General features: G+C 42.9%; 1 protein-coding gene across 1 annotated transcript in view; it reads left to right on the top strand.

Moving 5' to 3' along the window:
• Positions 1-16408, top strand: part of itga8 (integrin, alpha 8) — a 176941-nt gene that overhangs the window by 43519 nt on the left and 117014 nt on the right. Inside the window, exons 10-12 of the mRNA XM_017684423.2 lie at positions 467-523; positions 1761-1813; positions 9982-10187. Of these exons, the coding sequence (XP_017539912.1) occupies positions 467-523; positions 1761-1813; positions 9982-10187 (316 nt within the window). The remainder of the gene's footprint in view (positions 1-466; positions 524-1760; positions 1814-9981; positions 10188-16408) is intronic.

Genomic DNA, 16408 nt, shown 5'->3' with positions numbered 1-16408 from the left:
GTGCATCAGCATACTCGTCTAGGTGAGTGGCCCTGCCTCACCTCATCTGGATGTTATTTTAGATGTTATGAAGGGATCCCAGGCTGGACTGTACTATCCTGGGCTTTGAGGACTGGGTCCTCCCCTTCTGGCTCTGATTTAGACTAAGTCATTGAAAGTCAGATATGGGGATCTTTGTATTAAACCTTTGGAATGTTTTCTCTGCCCGTAATGATCTTGCGTGATGTGCATCAGGCTCAGTTTGATTTTATTGTCTTAGTCAGAAATGCCACACAAAGCTGCAATAAAGCAACTCTCTCTAATTATTACACTACTAAGACTCCGACATGGGGAGAGCCACTCGGCCTTGGCAGAAATTGCTCTAGCATGTTTGCATGCCTGCATAACTATAACTCTGCAATACATGTGGATCTGTCATATGGTTGAAATGTTTTGTGTTTGAGCTAATCTTATTTTTCTTTTTTAGGTCGCTGTGATTAACTCCACAAATCTGACCTTCATTCAGAATTTCACTGGAGAGCAGGTCAGTTTATTCCAGCGTAAAAACACGAATACAGACTTGAACTTTTACTCAATGTGAGAACTGACTGAAAAGGGATATGCATATATGGTCGTGTGTGAGAGCACTGGCCACTTTATTAGAAACACCTACCTTTTACTTCCACTCATTGCCTCTTTATTGGAAACACTGACCTTACACTTCAATTCACTGGCCACTTTATTAGAAACACTGGCCTTGCACTTCCACTCACTGGCCACTTTATTGGAAACACCGACCTTGTACTTCCATTAACTGGCCACTTTATTAGAAACACCGACCTTGTACTTCCACTAACTGGCCACTTTATTAGAAACACCTACCTTGTACTTACACTCACTGGCCACTTTATTAGAAACACCCACCTCGTACTTCAGCTCACTGGCCACTTTATTAGAAACACCCACCTCGTACTTCAGGTCACTGGCCACTTTATTAGAAACACCAACCGTGTACTTCCACTCACTAGCCACTTTATTAGAAACACTGACCTGGTATTTCTGCTCACTGGCCACTTTATTAGAAACACTGACCTGGTATTTCTGCTCACTGGCCACTTTATTAGAAACACCCACCTCGTACTTCAGGTCACTGGCCACTTTATTAGAAACACCCACCTCGTACTTCAGGTCACTGGCCACTTTATTAGAAACACCCACCTCGTACTTCAGCTCACTGGCCACTTTATTAGAAACACCCACCTCGTACTTCAGGTCACTGGCCACTTTATTAAAAACACCCACCTTGTACGTCAGGTCACTGGCCATTTTATTAGAAACACCCTCCTCGTACTTCAGCTCACTGGCCACTTTATTAGAAACACCCACCTCGTACTTCAGCTCACTGGCTTTGGTTAAATATACATTTTCTGCTTTCTTTTTTACTTGATTGCTATTTTGACAAGGATTTAAATCAGTGAACGGGTGGTTTCTGACTTGTACAATTACAGACAGGAGCCCCTCTGTTGCTGAACAATTAAATAGACTCTTTCTACCCCATTCATCATTGGAAAACAGAGTTCCCAAAACATGCGTATGATTTTAATAATATTAATAAAGGCTTTAGAAAAATGGCCTCTTGTTGTGGAATACAATATACATGCATTACCTTTGGATTGAATGGATTTCTTTTCGCTGTATTCAAATATGTGAATTTGTATTATCACAGATTGTGTGTCATGTGGTCTGTGCCAGTGGCGATGACGCAAAATTGTTTCTCATAGATGGCGTCATATTTTGGATACACTGTGGCAGTGACTGACCTCAATGGAGATGGGTAAGTAGTTTAGACACACACACAGTCACATTTAGACAAGGTTGGAGAACGGATTAGTACAGGAATGTGGCGATTTCATAATGAAAAGTGAGAAACGTGAGCCAGCATCATCACTGTCACGCTTTCTTCACCCACAGTGAAACCAGATCCTCTTATCTGTCTTGTTTTCTCTTGTTTTCGGTTTGATTTGTTGAACTGAAGTGCGCAGGGTTTTGTTACGAGATGTGTGTGTAGTTGCATATGAGCTTTGGGTTTTGGACTGTTTTGAGTCTCTTGGACTTTAATGGCTTCTTAATTCTGTTATCCGTGTCGTCCACAGATCAAGGTGGATTTATGAGGTGGACTTTTGTGTATTTGTTGTTGATTTGGTCATTGAGGGACAGAGTGAACACCAGATGAAGCAATACAGCAGTGCCAAAAAGAGAAAATTCATTTAGTCTTCTCTTCTCTCCTGTCCTCTTCTCTCCTGTCCTCTTCTCTTCTCTCCTGTCCTCTTCTCTCCTGTCTTCTTCTCTTCAGTTCTCTCTTCTCTTCTCTCTCGTCTTCTCTTCTCTCCTATCTTCTTCTCTTCTCTCCTGTCCTCTTCTCTTCTCTCCTGTCTTCTCTATAATTCTCTCTTCTCTTCTCTTCTCTCTTGTCTTCTCTTCTCTCCTATCTTCTTCTCTTCTCTCCTGTCCTCTTCTCTTCTCTCCTTTCTTCTCTATAATTCTCTCTTCTCTTCTCTCTTGTCTTCTCTTCTCTCCTATCTTCTTCTCTTCTCTCCTGTCTTCTCTATAATTCTCTCTTCTGTCTTCTCTTCTCTCCTGTCCTCTTCTCTTCTCTCCTATCTTCTTCTCTTCTCTCCTGTCTTCTCTATAATTCTCTCTTCTCTTGTCTTCTCTTCTCTCCTGTTCGCTTCTCTTCTCTCCTGTTCGCTTCTCTTCTCTCCTGTCCGCTTCTCTTCTCTCCTGTCCGCTTCTCTTCTCTCCTGTCTTCTCTTCTCTCCTATCTTCTTCTCTTCTCTCCTGTCCTCTTGTCTTCTCTTCTCTCCTGTCTTCTTCTCTTCTATTCTCTTCAGTCTTCTCTTCTTTTCTCTTCTCTTCTGTCTTCTCTTCAGTTCTCTCTTCTCTCATCTTCTCTTCTCTGCTTTCCTTTCTTTTCTCTCATCTGTTGTTTCTCTTTGTATCAGTGTATTCTGTCTTTGTGCTGTGTTTGAGTAAGGCGGTCTTTGTGTCCTCTTTGGGGTCTCCCTCTGTTGAGTCTGTGGTTTCCTCTCTGGTCTTTATGGACAGACAGACTGATTGCCTGTGGTCTCTCTCTGACTCTAGATCATAGCTGGAAATGTAGCGTGGTGATGTTTGAGTTGTGCTGTGTTCGCCATTAACTCCAGCCCTGTGTTTACCCTGTAATACACACACTAACAGACCCCAGAGCTCACAGTGCCAAACACAAAAGCCACTAAGCACGGAATGCAGAGCAATGAACTAACGGTGGCTTTACTGCAGCTTTGAGGCTGCGCCAGCGCCGAGCGTTCAAATGTATCATAACAATAGCCCAAGAAATGGATGATTGGTTTGAAACCATGCAAAAAAAAAAAAAAGAAAGCGTAGTTGGCTGAAGTCGTCTGTGTATTTGCCTGTCTGATAAGACTTTAATCAGAACTGTTTGTTTGGTTGCTTGGCTGGAATGTAGAACACAGTAAAGCTACATTACATCACTGAGCTTCAGCTCCATCACCCAGCCTGAAACACGAGAGAACTGCCTCACTCATTCTCTCTCTCTCTCTCTCTCTCTCTCTCTCTCTCTCTCTCTCTCTCTCTCTCTCTCTCTCTCTCTCTCTCTCTCTCTCTCTCTCTCTCCCTTTCTCTCTCTCTCTCTCTCTCTCTCTCTCTCTCTCTCTCTCTCTCTCTCCCTTTCTCTCTCTTTCTCTCTCTCTCTCTCTCTCCCTTTCTCTCTCTCTCTCTCTCTTTCTGTCTCACTCTATCTTTTTCTCTTTCTCTCTCTCTCTCCCTTTCTCTCTCTCTCCCTTTCTCTCTCTCTCTCTGTCCCTCTTTCTCTCTCTTTCTCTCTCCCTCTTTCTCTCTCTTTCTCTCTCCCTCTTTCTCTCTCCCTCTCTCTTTCTCTCTCTTTCTCTTTCTCTCTCTTTCTCTCTCCCTCTTTCTCTCTCTCTCCCTCTTTCTCTCTTTCTCTCTCCCTCTTTCTCTCTCTCTCTCCCTCTTTCTCTCTCTTTCTCTCTCCCTCTTTCTCTCTCTCTCCCTCTTTCTCTTTTTCTCTCTCCATCTTTCTCTCTCTTTGTCCGCTTCTTTCTCTCTCTTTTTCTCTCTCTCTCTTTCTCTCTCTCTCTCTCTCTCTCTGTCCCTTTCTCTGTCTCTCTCTCACTCTCTCTTTCTCGCGTTCCCTCTCTCTGTCTCTCTATATCTCACTCTCTCTCTCTCAATTCAATTCAATTCAATTCAATGTTGGTTTATTGGCATGACAAATATTATCATTCGTATTGCCAAAGCTTTTGCAGGGAGATTAAGAACGAAGTACAATATATACCAAAAAAGCAAGAACAGATATAACAGGTGCTGCTATTAAATTAATAATAATAATACGGTATATTATAGCTTTATAAGTGTGTATCTCTGACATGGTGTGGTCACTCACTGTCCCTCTGAGTGTGGCAGGTGTGAACGTACTACGCTGCCATTGTGCAGAACTCTTTATGTTCTCCTAGAACGTACGGCAGCTTCTCTGTGGGGGGAAGATTCTCAAACACAGGACATGTTTTGGTGATGTTGGTGAAGAATTCTGCTCTAATGGGAGTAAATTTGGTACATTCAGTCAGAAAGTGCAGCTCTGTCTCAGGCCAGTTCTGCTGGCACAGTCTTTGATCCTTGGGTAGCCAAGACTTCCTGTGTCTGCCCGTCTCTATGGCCAGACGGTGCTGACTGAGTCTGTACTTCGTCAAGGTGGACCTCAGTTTAGGGTCAGTCAGTGTGGTCAGGTAATCTGCTACGCTGTACTGACGTACACTAGTACACTCCTCTAATGACTTCGCCAATTCATTAATGCATATATTAAATAGAGTTGGGCTTAAACAGCAGCCCTGTCTCACTCCGGCGCTCCTGGGAGATGGAATTTGTTTGTTGCCCGTTTTTATGCTGCATTTATTGCCTGTATACATTGATTTAATTAGATGTGTTTTACCCCCTAAACCACTTTCTACAAGTTTGTAGAGTAATCCTTGGTTCCAGATAGAATCAAAATCAAGACACTGTGCTCCATAAGGAAGTTCAGAAATCTAGAGTTCAAAATGCTGCACAGCAACTTCCCCAGGTTACTGTTCACGCAGATGATCGGTAGTTATTAGGGTTGAATTTATCTCCACTTTTAAAGACTGGGGTTATTAGTCGTGATTCCAGATTTCAGGGATGTAACCTACACTCAGCACGTTCCGTACTCCATCAGGCCCACAGGCTTTCTTCAGTCTTAGTTTATTCATGTTCTCCTGCAGTTCCTGATCAGTAATTGAGGAGTCTAAAGGGTTGTGATTATCCTTTATAGCCAGTTCTAGTTCTTCCAGCTTTTTGTTCATATGGTTTTGCTGAGGATTTGTGTTTGATTCTACTTTCCTGAAGAGTGTTTTGAAATGATTTGTCCACATATCACCGTTTTTGTATTGCCAATTCTTCATGGTCTCTTTTTTTAAGCTTGTTCCAGTTCTCCCAGAACTGGTTGGTTCTGATTGACCCCTCGATTTGTGAGTGTACTGAGCCTTTTTGGTTCTGAGTGTACGCTTATATTGTTTTAGTGTTTCGCAGTAAAGAAGGCGTATGTCAGTGTTGTTTGGATCTCTGTGCTTTTGATTTGACAATATCCTGAGTTTCTTTCGCATATTTTTGCACTCTTGATCAAACCTCTCTCTCTCTCTCTCTCTCTCTCTCTCTTTCTCTCTCTCACACACTCTCTCTCTCTCTCTCTCTCTCTCTCTCTTTCTCTCTCTCACACACTCTCTCTCTCTCTCTCTCTCTCACACACACTCTCTCTCTCTCTCTTTCTCTCTTTCTCTCTCTCACACACTCTCTCTCTCTCTCTCTCTCTCACACACACTCTCTCTCTCTCTCTCTTTCTCTCTTTCTCTCTTTCTCTCTCACACACACTCTCTCTCTCTCTCTCTTTCTCTCTCACACACACTCTCTCTCTCTCACACACACTCTCTCTCTTTCTCTCTCACACACACTCTCTCTCTCACACACACACTCTCTCTCTCGCTCTCTCTTTCTCTCTTTCTCTCTCACACACACTCTCTCTCTCTCTCTTTCTCTCTTTCTCTCTCACACACACTCTCTCTTTCTCTCTCTCCCTCCCTCTGTCACTCTCTCTCTCTCTCTCTCTATTTCTCTCTCACACACACTCTCTCTTTCTCTCTCTCCCTCCCTCTCTCTCCCTCTCCCTCCCTCTCTCTTTCTGTCTCACTCTATCTTTTTCTCTTTCTCTCTCTCTCTCTCTCACTCTGTCTCTCTCTCTTTCTCTGTCTCACTCTCTTTCTATCTGTCTCTCACTCTCTCTGCCTCTCACTTTCTCTCTCTCTCTTTCTCTGTCTCTCTCACTCTGTCTCTCTCTCACTCTGTCTCTCTCTCTCTCTTTCTCTGTCTCACTCTTTCTCTCTCACTCTCTATCTGTCTCTTTCTGCCTCTTTCTTTCTTTTTCTCTCACTCTCTGTATCTCCCTCTCTTTCTCTCTCACTCTGTTTCTGTCTGTCTCTCTCTCTCTCTGTGTCTCTTCTTCTCTCTCTCACTCCCACTCGCTCGCTTGCTTTGTGAATTGTTTTTCTTTTTTCTTAGTTTCATTTTTTCTTTTGTCCTTTTTTCTCTTTCCTTTTTTCACTCTTCTGCCTTCAGGTCTGCTGTGTTCAGAGATTCAGGACAAATCGGCTCCATCCTTCCATAAATAACCCAAAGCCATTTCTCAGAATTTTCCACATCGGATCCAAAAGAGGACGTTTTTATTTGAGTCATCAATCTCACTGCAGTTATGACTTCTGACAGGCTGTGGCGTGGTCTGTCTGACATTGGCTGGCTGGACTGATGCCGATTTGATGGCTTCATGTTTTATACTGGATATTCTGTAGTTCTGATGTCCAGTTATGGGTTCTGCACTCTTTCTATATCAGTCCATCAGTCTCAGGAGTGACGTAAGTTGGGACTGATGGAAAGACTGATGGTGTGTGTGTGTGTGTGTGTGTGTGTGTGTGTGTGTGTGTGTGTGTGTGTGTACACAACTAGCAAACAATATCTGCTGTAGTCTAAAAAAATATTCTGCAAATGTACCTTTAATATATCCTTACTTTATATTTGATTAACTTAAAAGAACAGTAACTGTGGCTTGTACAAAAGACTGGACACTTTTATTTGTAAAGGCTGCAAGTTTTCGTTTCAAACAAGTAGGATCACACCTGATTCTTCTTGGTTAATCAGTTGGCTTCATTCTTCAAACTGATCATCTGCACTAATCCTTTGTGGGTAAGACTGGACACTCCTGCTTTAGGCCTTAATTGACTGATTATGACTAGTTCTAATTCTCTGACTTTAAACCTTGTGCTAACACTTGTGGATCTCCAAGAAGCTGGCTGAGGGTCTGAAAGTGAACTTGATTGATGCCCACAAAGCAGGGGAAGGCTATAAAAAGCTGTCAGAGATTTTCATTGTCCGATTCGAAGGAGCACAGCCTCTGATTGGTTGACAAGTCAGGAACACAGCCTCTGATTGGTTGACAAGTCAGGAACACAGCCTCTGATTGGTTGACAAGTCAGGAACACAACCTCTGATTGGTTTACAAGTCAGGAATACAGCCTCTGATTGGTTTTCAAGTCAGGAATACAGCCTCTGATTGGTAAACAAGTCAGGAACACAGCCTCTGAAAGATCGACATGTCAGGAACACGGACTCTGATTGGTTTACATGTCAGGAACACGGTCTCTGATTAGTCCACAAGTAAGGAGCACAGCCTCTGATTGGTCAACATGTCAGGAACACGGCCTCTGATATGTCAACATGTCAGGAACACAGCCTCTGATTGGTCAACATGTCAGGAACACGGCCTCTGATATGTCAACATGTCAGGAACACAGCCTCTGATTGGTTGACATGTCAGGAACATGGTCTCTTATTGGTCGACATGTCAAGAGCACAGTCTCTGATTGGTTGACAAGTCAAAAATAAAGACACTCAAGTACACAGTGTCAGATTGTTCGACAAGTCAAGAACACAGTTGCTGATTGGGCAACAAGTCAGGAACAAAGCCTCTGATTGGTCAAGAGATTTAACTCAAGGTGTCAGTAGATTGTTAACAGCAATGCTAACAACAACAACAACTCTTTTTATACCAGAGAAATGGAAAAATTATCACATAGAACATTCAGTATAGGATTTGTCATTGTACATGTATTTTCCAAAGTCTCCAAAAAGACAGTCCAAGGCTGGATTACAAAGCTTCTTAAAGGATATGCTCACACTAAGACCCACCTTGGAATGGCACAACTCTACCCTTCTATAAAAAATAAATAAATAAAATGAAGGCTCTCGTGCAGCATTATCAAGATTATTATTTTATGTACAATGTTCTTTTATGCCATATATGGCATTGTCAACCTGAGAAGGTTGAAAAATGGCGCTTAAGAGAAACTGCGGAAGTCAAGAAAAGATCTGGAAGACTAAGAAAACGTTCAGATAGAACTGGCCATATTCTGGTCAACAAAGCAAAGCAAAACCCCAACATGACAACAAAGTCCATGTGAGAAAGTTTAGCTGGCACAGGAGTAGTGGTGCATCGTTGTACTGTGCAGCGTTACCTGCACAAAGACTCTGATGTAAGAGTCATCAGAAGGCAAGCTTAACTATGCAAATAGCAATGTAAATACACCAGAGGCGTTTTGAAAGCAAATGCTACAGACTGATGAAATGGTTCTCTTTGGTCATAATCATGAAAGATATATTTGGGGACAGTCGTGGGCTGGAGGTTAGGGATCCAGCCCTGTGACCGGAAGGTCGCCGGTTCGATCCCCAGAGCCGACAGCACATGACTGAGGTGTCCTTGAGCAAGACACCTAACCCCCAACAGATTGGGCTGCCCACCGCTCCGGGCAAGTGTGCTCGCTGCCCCCTAGTGTGTGTGTGCTCACTAGTGTGTATGTGGTGTTTCACTTCACGGATGGGTTAAATGTGGAGGTGAAATTTCCCTGTTGTGGGACTAATAAGGGTCTCTTAATAATTAGTAATAATAACAAATGAGCAGCATTTGATGAAAAGAACTCTGTGCCAACTGTTAAGCAAGGGGGTGGATCTACTACGGCAACAAGTAGCACAACAAACATTCCATAAGTAGATGGAAGAATGGATTCCGCTAAATATCAGTGAATTATGGAAGCAAATGTGACCTAGAAGGTCAAGAAACTGAAAAATAGGACTGACTTTCACCACAGGACACTGACCAAAACGTACCTCAAAATCCATCATGAACTACTTCAAACCCCACAAACTCCCTGACTTAAACATGCTGTGCAAGAATGCACAGAAGTATCACAGAGCTGGAAGCATTCTGCATGGAAGAGTGGAATAGAATTCCTAAAACAACAACTGGGCTGACTTAGTAGGGATGTATAACGTTCTGCACATACCATAATGGTTGTTGAATGAAATCATCAAATATATCAAAACTGTGAATCAACATTTGCTGAAAAATGTTATTTTAACATTAATTATTGTTGCTTTTACTTCTTTTTACTTCAAAAATCAACAAAAGTTAGCTTGGCCAGGAGTGCCCTAGCTTCTTAAAATGAAGTGACCCTTATTAGTCCCACAACGGGGAAATTTCACCTCCGCAAGCTTACCCATCCGTGCAGCGAAACACCACATACACACTAATAAATGCACAAACACACTAGGGGGCAATGAGCACATTTGCCCTGCACGGCGGGCAGTCCTATCCGCAGAGCCAGGGGAGCAGTTGGGGGTTAGGTGTCTTGTTCAATGGGCACTCTCAGTCAAGTACTGTCGGCTCAGGGGATCAAACCAGCGACCTTCCGGTCATGGGGCTGCTTCCTTAACCTCCAGCCCATGACTGGGTACATAGTTGCAGACAACTGTTTATGTGCTGAGATTGACAAACAAACATATATGTGTATAAATGAATGTGTTTGTCTGTAGGTTGGATGACGTTCTGGTGGGAGCTCCTCTCTACATGGACCGCGAGTTTGAGAGTAAGCCACGGGAGATGGGCAGAGTATATCTTTACCTGCAGGAGGACGCGCTCCTCTTTTCTCCTCCCATCACTCTGACCGGTACACATGTGTTTGGACGCTACGGCAGCGCCATCGCTCCGCTAGGAGATATCAACCAGGACGGCTACCTTGGTAAGTGTGTGTAGCTCGTTTCATGCTTTGAGAGTTGTGTGACTAGCATACCTTTATCGGTAATTTTCAGGCTTTGCATCCTTTGTACCCAATCCTTTTTCACAGGGGCCATAAAATGCAATTTTCAGCTCTTTTAGAGGCAGTTCTGTGTGAAAAAAGCTGCACTTGTGAGAAACATGGTTTATTGTCACAGCAGCCTGATTCATTTGCATAAACGTTTTCATGCACCGCAGTCGTGCATGAAAAAGAATAGGATATGCTGTGGTGCTTTGAGCTGCTGGAGTAACGTAAATGCGGCGTTAATCTAGGCCGGTCAAAATACCTGGATTGCCATTAGCTTAGCGCTAACATACTACTAAAATCTCATAGGGATGCTAGCAGAAATTAGCGTTCTAGTAGGGGGTGCTTTATTTCTTAGGTGTTTTATGGAGGTGTTTTACATTTTGGCCCAAACCTGGAGGCCTAGCTCTAATAGTCGAAGTTCTCCGCTGCAAAGAATCAACATTTGTTGCCCTATTGTGTGTATTTTTGGCATCCAGCATGTCAAAAGTCATTCTTTCTCCTCCTCCACACTTCCTAATCTTCTCAGGCTGTGTTTTGTCTTAGATGAAGAGGATATCCTATCTTCAGACCAAGTGCTGAGAATGAAAAGCTCTTCAGCCAATCAGGAATTGGGAGCATAGCTAGTGACCCCATAACCCTGTCACTGGTTTCCTGTTAGGACTCACTCCAAAAACGTGTATGTGATGTGTGTGTCTGTGCGTTTGTTTTTTGTTTTGCTATCTTTGCGGGGACCAAATTTTAGATGTCAATATAACAAAACATTAAATGCGTTCTTTAAATGTTCCTGATTTGCATGAACATGAGCGTTTTTTCTTATTTGTACAAGAACAGGAGTAATAATAGTAGATGGATAGCGTTCGTGGGTGCACGTCTGTGTGTGTGCGTGTGTTTTTGCTATTTTTACTCCGCAGATGTGTGAGATATCTTCGCCGTTGAGTCCCGAGTTTACATTCCTCAGCTCAGTTTGTTTTTGTATTTATTTTCTCTATCTGCTTGACTCACTCAGCCCAAGTGCGGCTCTTTGTGCTGTGCTGTAAGAGTATCTTCATTAAGGCTGTGGTAAGCCAGTTAAACTCAGTTATGAGAACAAATGATAAGTTAAATCTGCCTAAATCTGTGGGGTTAGTGTAACTTGGAGTGATGAGGCGGACGCATATGCGGATATAAGTGAGTTTTATTTCAGGCAAATCCAGGGTCGTAGTCGTAACAGTCCAGGTTCATACAGCCAACATGGAGAGATCGCAGGGCAGACATGGCGAACAGAACACAGGATACAATCAAAGACTAGAAAGTCAAACATCAAACAAATAAAACATCCAGCAAACAAAGACCAACAAACACAAGGGGCAAACACTGACTTAGACTCAAAAGTAAACAAAAAGCACATGGAGGAGTGGGAGGAGCCAATCGTGACAGGTGTTTAATGATACGCAAAATCCATTATTTGATTGAATGCGATACAGTAGTTTCTTAATTCAATGCATTTTTGATACAGCTAAAATAAGGAGTGGCTGAAAAATTGCAAAAATGCTAATATGCTTTCATTTTCATTTTAGTACAGTTGTATAATAGTTCAGTATTTGATTGTGTCTCGGTCTAATGCTCTTGCAGCAAGCTCTTATCTTAGTCCTAAGTCATACAATACAATACTCCAAACCTGCGATACAATACAATGTTTTATTGTTACATCCATACATAGAATATAACAGTTTAAATAAAAAAAACAGTGTTTAAAGTTCTAAACGTGTTCACTTCACGAGTCTCATTGCTCAATTCCAATGTTTTGCTTATATTGACAAAAATCTGTCATTAATGAGAACAGACCGGTGTCCTGAAATGACCCACATGACCACATCCTACTCAGTAATGTCACTTGAATGAATCACTGCATCATCAGCACAAACTAACGAGCAGAACGAGAAGATCATTAACTCTGATCAGCTCTCAGCTTCATTATTAGAGCCAGACAAAGGAGAAAAAGGTGAGATGAGCTGCTTTTCCACCGTTTACAGGCATTAATGTCTGTTTGGCGCTGCTGCCAGAGTAACGCTGAATGATGGCGCAGTGGAAAAAAAGCACATGAATTCCGATCTGAGCATCACGTTAAAGTCACATGGCCACAAATCGGATATGTATTTGATCTAAGACCACATATGAAAGTGGCTCAGGTCAGATTTGAAAAGATCAGATTTGTGTGTCCACACAGCCCTGAAAACATCAGATCTGAGTCACATTAGGGCTCCAGTTTAGGCACTGCTGACAGCGCCGAATAACTGCACAAGCACAGTGAGAAGAAAAAAATGAAAAACACAAGAATTGTGATCTGAGTCTTCTCATTAAGGCTGTGTTCACATTACCAGGTTGAAGTGGCACAAATCCAATCTTTTACCCTAATGTGACTCAGATCTGACGTTTCCAGGACCATGTGACTTTAATGTGACGCTCAGATCGGAACTCATGTGCTTTTTTTCCACTGTGCCATCATTCAGCGTTACCATGGCAGCAGCGCCAAACAAAGTTAAAGCCTGTAAATGATGGAAAAGCAGCTCATCTCACCTTTTTCTCCTTCGTCTGGCTCTAATAATGAAGCTGAGAGCTGATCAGAGTTGATGTTCTTCTCAGTGAAGCTCGTTCTGCTCGTTAGTTTGCACTGATGATGCAGTGATTCAGTCATGTGACGTTACTGGGTAGGAGGAGCTCATGAGGGTCATTTCAGGACGCTGGTCTGTTCTCTATGACAGATATTTGTCAATATAAGCAAAACATTGGAATTGAGCAATGCGACTCGTAAAGTGAACGTAGCCAAGACCATAATATGATAGATCCAAACCTTTTCTTTAGTTTCCTTCCAAATCAGCTCGTTGTTTGGTTGTCATGGTGGCGCTGCATGTTGTTTTCAACAGCTCTTCCAACTTCAGAGAGGAAACGGGGGCAAGGGTGGGGCTCAGGCTTGACTAATCACACACAGGTGCAATCAGACCAATATAATCACTCACAGAAACTGTAGTAGACTTTGAATCAATGCTGTGAATCTCTGATCTATATTAAAGTGACTGTATATGTCCACACATGCATGTTACTTGAATGAAGGGCGAAACGAGACATGAGTTTAAACCGTGCGTCCTGTATGCTGCCAAAGATGTGACACACACATTCTCTGTCTCTCTTACACACACACATGCTTGAATCCTGACGTAAGCTGTAACCTGAACATATCAGTCCTCTGGTGTGTGTTGAGACAGATGTGATGTCCAGTTCAGGTTCTGTTCTGGTAACCAAACACGCTCTGTTCTGTGTGGAGACAGCACCGGGGACTCATTATAGATTGTTGCCATATGCACTTGGGACGCTGCTATGAGACAATGCTTTGGGAAGTCTTTTAGAGAAATGGCCAAATCAATATTTGATATGGATATTTATCCCTCTAGCCAGTTAACTGGCTTATGCTAACACTGGTCATTATGACGGTTTATTCTATATTTGGTTCGGACCGAGGAGTGCTTGCCAGATGATGCGTATGTCTGTTACGGCTACTCATAGAAGAATGTTCTTATTTTGGCCGTTTTTCACAAGGGGTGGACATTTAAGCAAAATTTGTAGGACATTATTTGAAACATTTGAAAAATACTCCCCGGAGAAAGGCTGGGACTGGCTGTTTCATTTGCATTGAGCATCATATTGAAAGTTCCACATATTGCATCCCGGGTGGGTCACATAATCAAAAGCAGCAAAATTGATGATTCAAGGTTTTGTTACAATATAAAGCAGCCAGTCTAAAGTCTGTGCAATCAAGACAGATGCTAATCATCTGTTGCAACATCATTTCAAGAATTCATCGCTTTTCGTGAACTTGATTTTCATCAGATGTTTCCTATGTGCTATAACTGTGCTTTGTACCATCTGTGCACTTGTAGTGAGAAGGGTACAGATGGTAAACGTCAGCCCAATCCCATTTCTTTTTTTTTACCAGTACCCCTTCTGTTTGGGGAAAAAAAACGTCACTAACAGGCCACTGGTGGTGCTTTGTAGGCGACCCGGCCCATCTTCACTAACTTTCACTAACCACATTGCTGGGCTTTAGTTACATTTAGGGCATCATATCGTTGCTGTCGGAAGAAAAACTTGTATCTCCAGTTTTGGCATTTTTCAGTTTTTGACATAATTTGAAAGTGTGTGTTACTCTTTACATTGTTTGTACATTTTATGATGAATGGCCTAAAATAAATAACCCAAAATGACATGGGAAAAATTCTGGTTCCCTTGACTTACATTGAAGGTGAAGTAGGTTTTTTCCTTCTCCTGTAAAGTTACCATTTTGGAGATGCAAGGTTTTCTTCCGACAGCAGCGATATGCTTTCAAAGAGGGTTATAAATTATTTATTGTTGCCGACCGCTGTGTGCCTCTGAAAATCCTTCGTTTTTTAGGGTCTTGTAGCCCTGAGTCTTCAACTTACCCTTCTATCTCAACAAAAATTGGGACATCCTACCCCTAGATGTGAATGTGCAAAACAGAGGGCTAAGGGCTAAGTGGTAGGGGCAAGAGGTGAAATGAAGGGCTCCCAAGTGGCACAACCGTCTAATCATCAGGAGATCACAAGTTCGATCCCTGGTGAAGCTACAGCTGTCCGTAGCTGGGAGTCCTAGAAAGCACAATTGGCTTCGCTCTCTCTGGGTGGGTAGGATAGCCCCCCCTTCTACCCCCATCACTCAACGCGATGCTAGTCAGCGCAGGTCTGGCAGTTGGCACTTTCCTCCGAGCGCGTTTGGCCCTCCAATGATGCTGCGTGAGTGGCAGTTCGATAAGAAGCAGTGGCTGGGTTCACAAGTCTCGGAAGAAGCCTGTGCTAGCCTTCACCATTGATTGTATTGTGTGATTGGGGAAGTCCTAACTAGCAGGTGGAATTGAAAACGACTAAATTGGGGAGAAAAATTGGGTAAAACTCCCCCCCAAAAAAAGAAGTGAAATGGAATTGGGCCTTGGGCCTGGACGTTTTTGCTCCCGCAAGATGTCATTGGCTCCTGTAGAAAATTGGAATCATTTGTCCCGCTCCCGCCTGCAACCAAGGACATTTGTCCCGCTCCTGCCTGCAACCGGAACATTGGTCCCCCACCTGCCTGTGCAGTTCTGTCAAGACGAACTAATGTCCAGAATATGACACAGTCTATTCAGAAATGCACTATTCTCTGCCAAGATAACACAGCAGTCACAGTCATCAGGCTGACTGTGAGTACCTTTGGTATTTCACTAGGCAGCTATGGGTGTCGAGCTGAAGGTTCCGCCGTCTCTGTAAGCTACAAGAATTTATTCAATGTTTCGTGTGATAGATTGCTTCGCAACTCTTTCAAATGACTTAATTTTAGTTGTTTTAGTCATACCATTAAATATTGTCTATATAGATGATTTTGTGATTGTTCTACCTTATTTAGGCTATTCGTTAATTTTGCATGCTTCGTGCTGGTTACCCACCCACTCCAGCACACAACACTGAAAATTAGTCCTGTGCCACAAGATATTGTGCAGACTTCTAATATGAAGTCAAATCAGGACATATTTACTTATATGGAGTCATGCAGGGACTGTAAGTTTAAAATGGATCAAAGTGTTGCGCAGCTAAAAACAGTAGCTGCAAATAACATTGTGTCAGGCACCACATGAGCAAGTGTATTATAGATTACTTAACAACTTGACATGGGTTGAGTTGAATGTGGGAGGTATTGAGGTACATAGTTTCGTAGAAAACTAAAGACGGGAAAAGGCGTGTACACACTTTTGACGGGGACTGTCCCTGTGAGAGATGTTCTTTCCCTGAGACCGCGAGTCAGTGGCGGTCTTTGGCCTGGAAGACGGATGCCGCTGAAAGGGTTTGCTTGGGCCTCAAGCTCCAGGGCTTCACTGCTTCCATCTGCTTTTGCTGTTTCGCTGCTTTCACAAAGGAAAAATGAGGCTCCATCCAAGCAGCCAGTGAGCAATGGCACTCGATGTCAGGAGCTTCCTCTTGATACCGTCCATTACATTTTAGTGAGCAGTTTCAGTGTCTGTTGAAGGGTTCGGAAACTCTTCCTCGGCCTCCGACTGTAGAATCCACGAGCCAAGTCGTTGGGCTTGTACGAGCTGGATACTCATATATCACTGTCTTGAAATGCGTTGTGTCAGCGCA

This window comes from Pygocentrus nattereri, chromosome 24 (assembly GCF_015220715.1).
Source record: "Pygocentrus nattereri isolate fPygNat1 chromosome 24, fPygNat1.pri, whole genome shotgun sequence".
NCBI lineage: Eukaryota > Metazoa > Chordata > Actinopteri > Characiformes > Serrasalmidae > Pygocentrus > Pygocentrus nattereri.
This window is presented reverse-complemented; position numbering and strand designations above follow the sequence as displayed.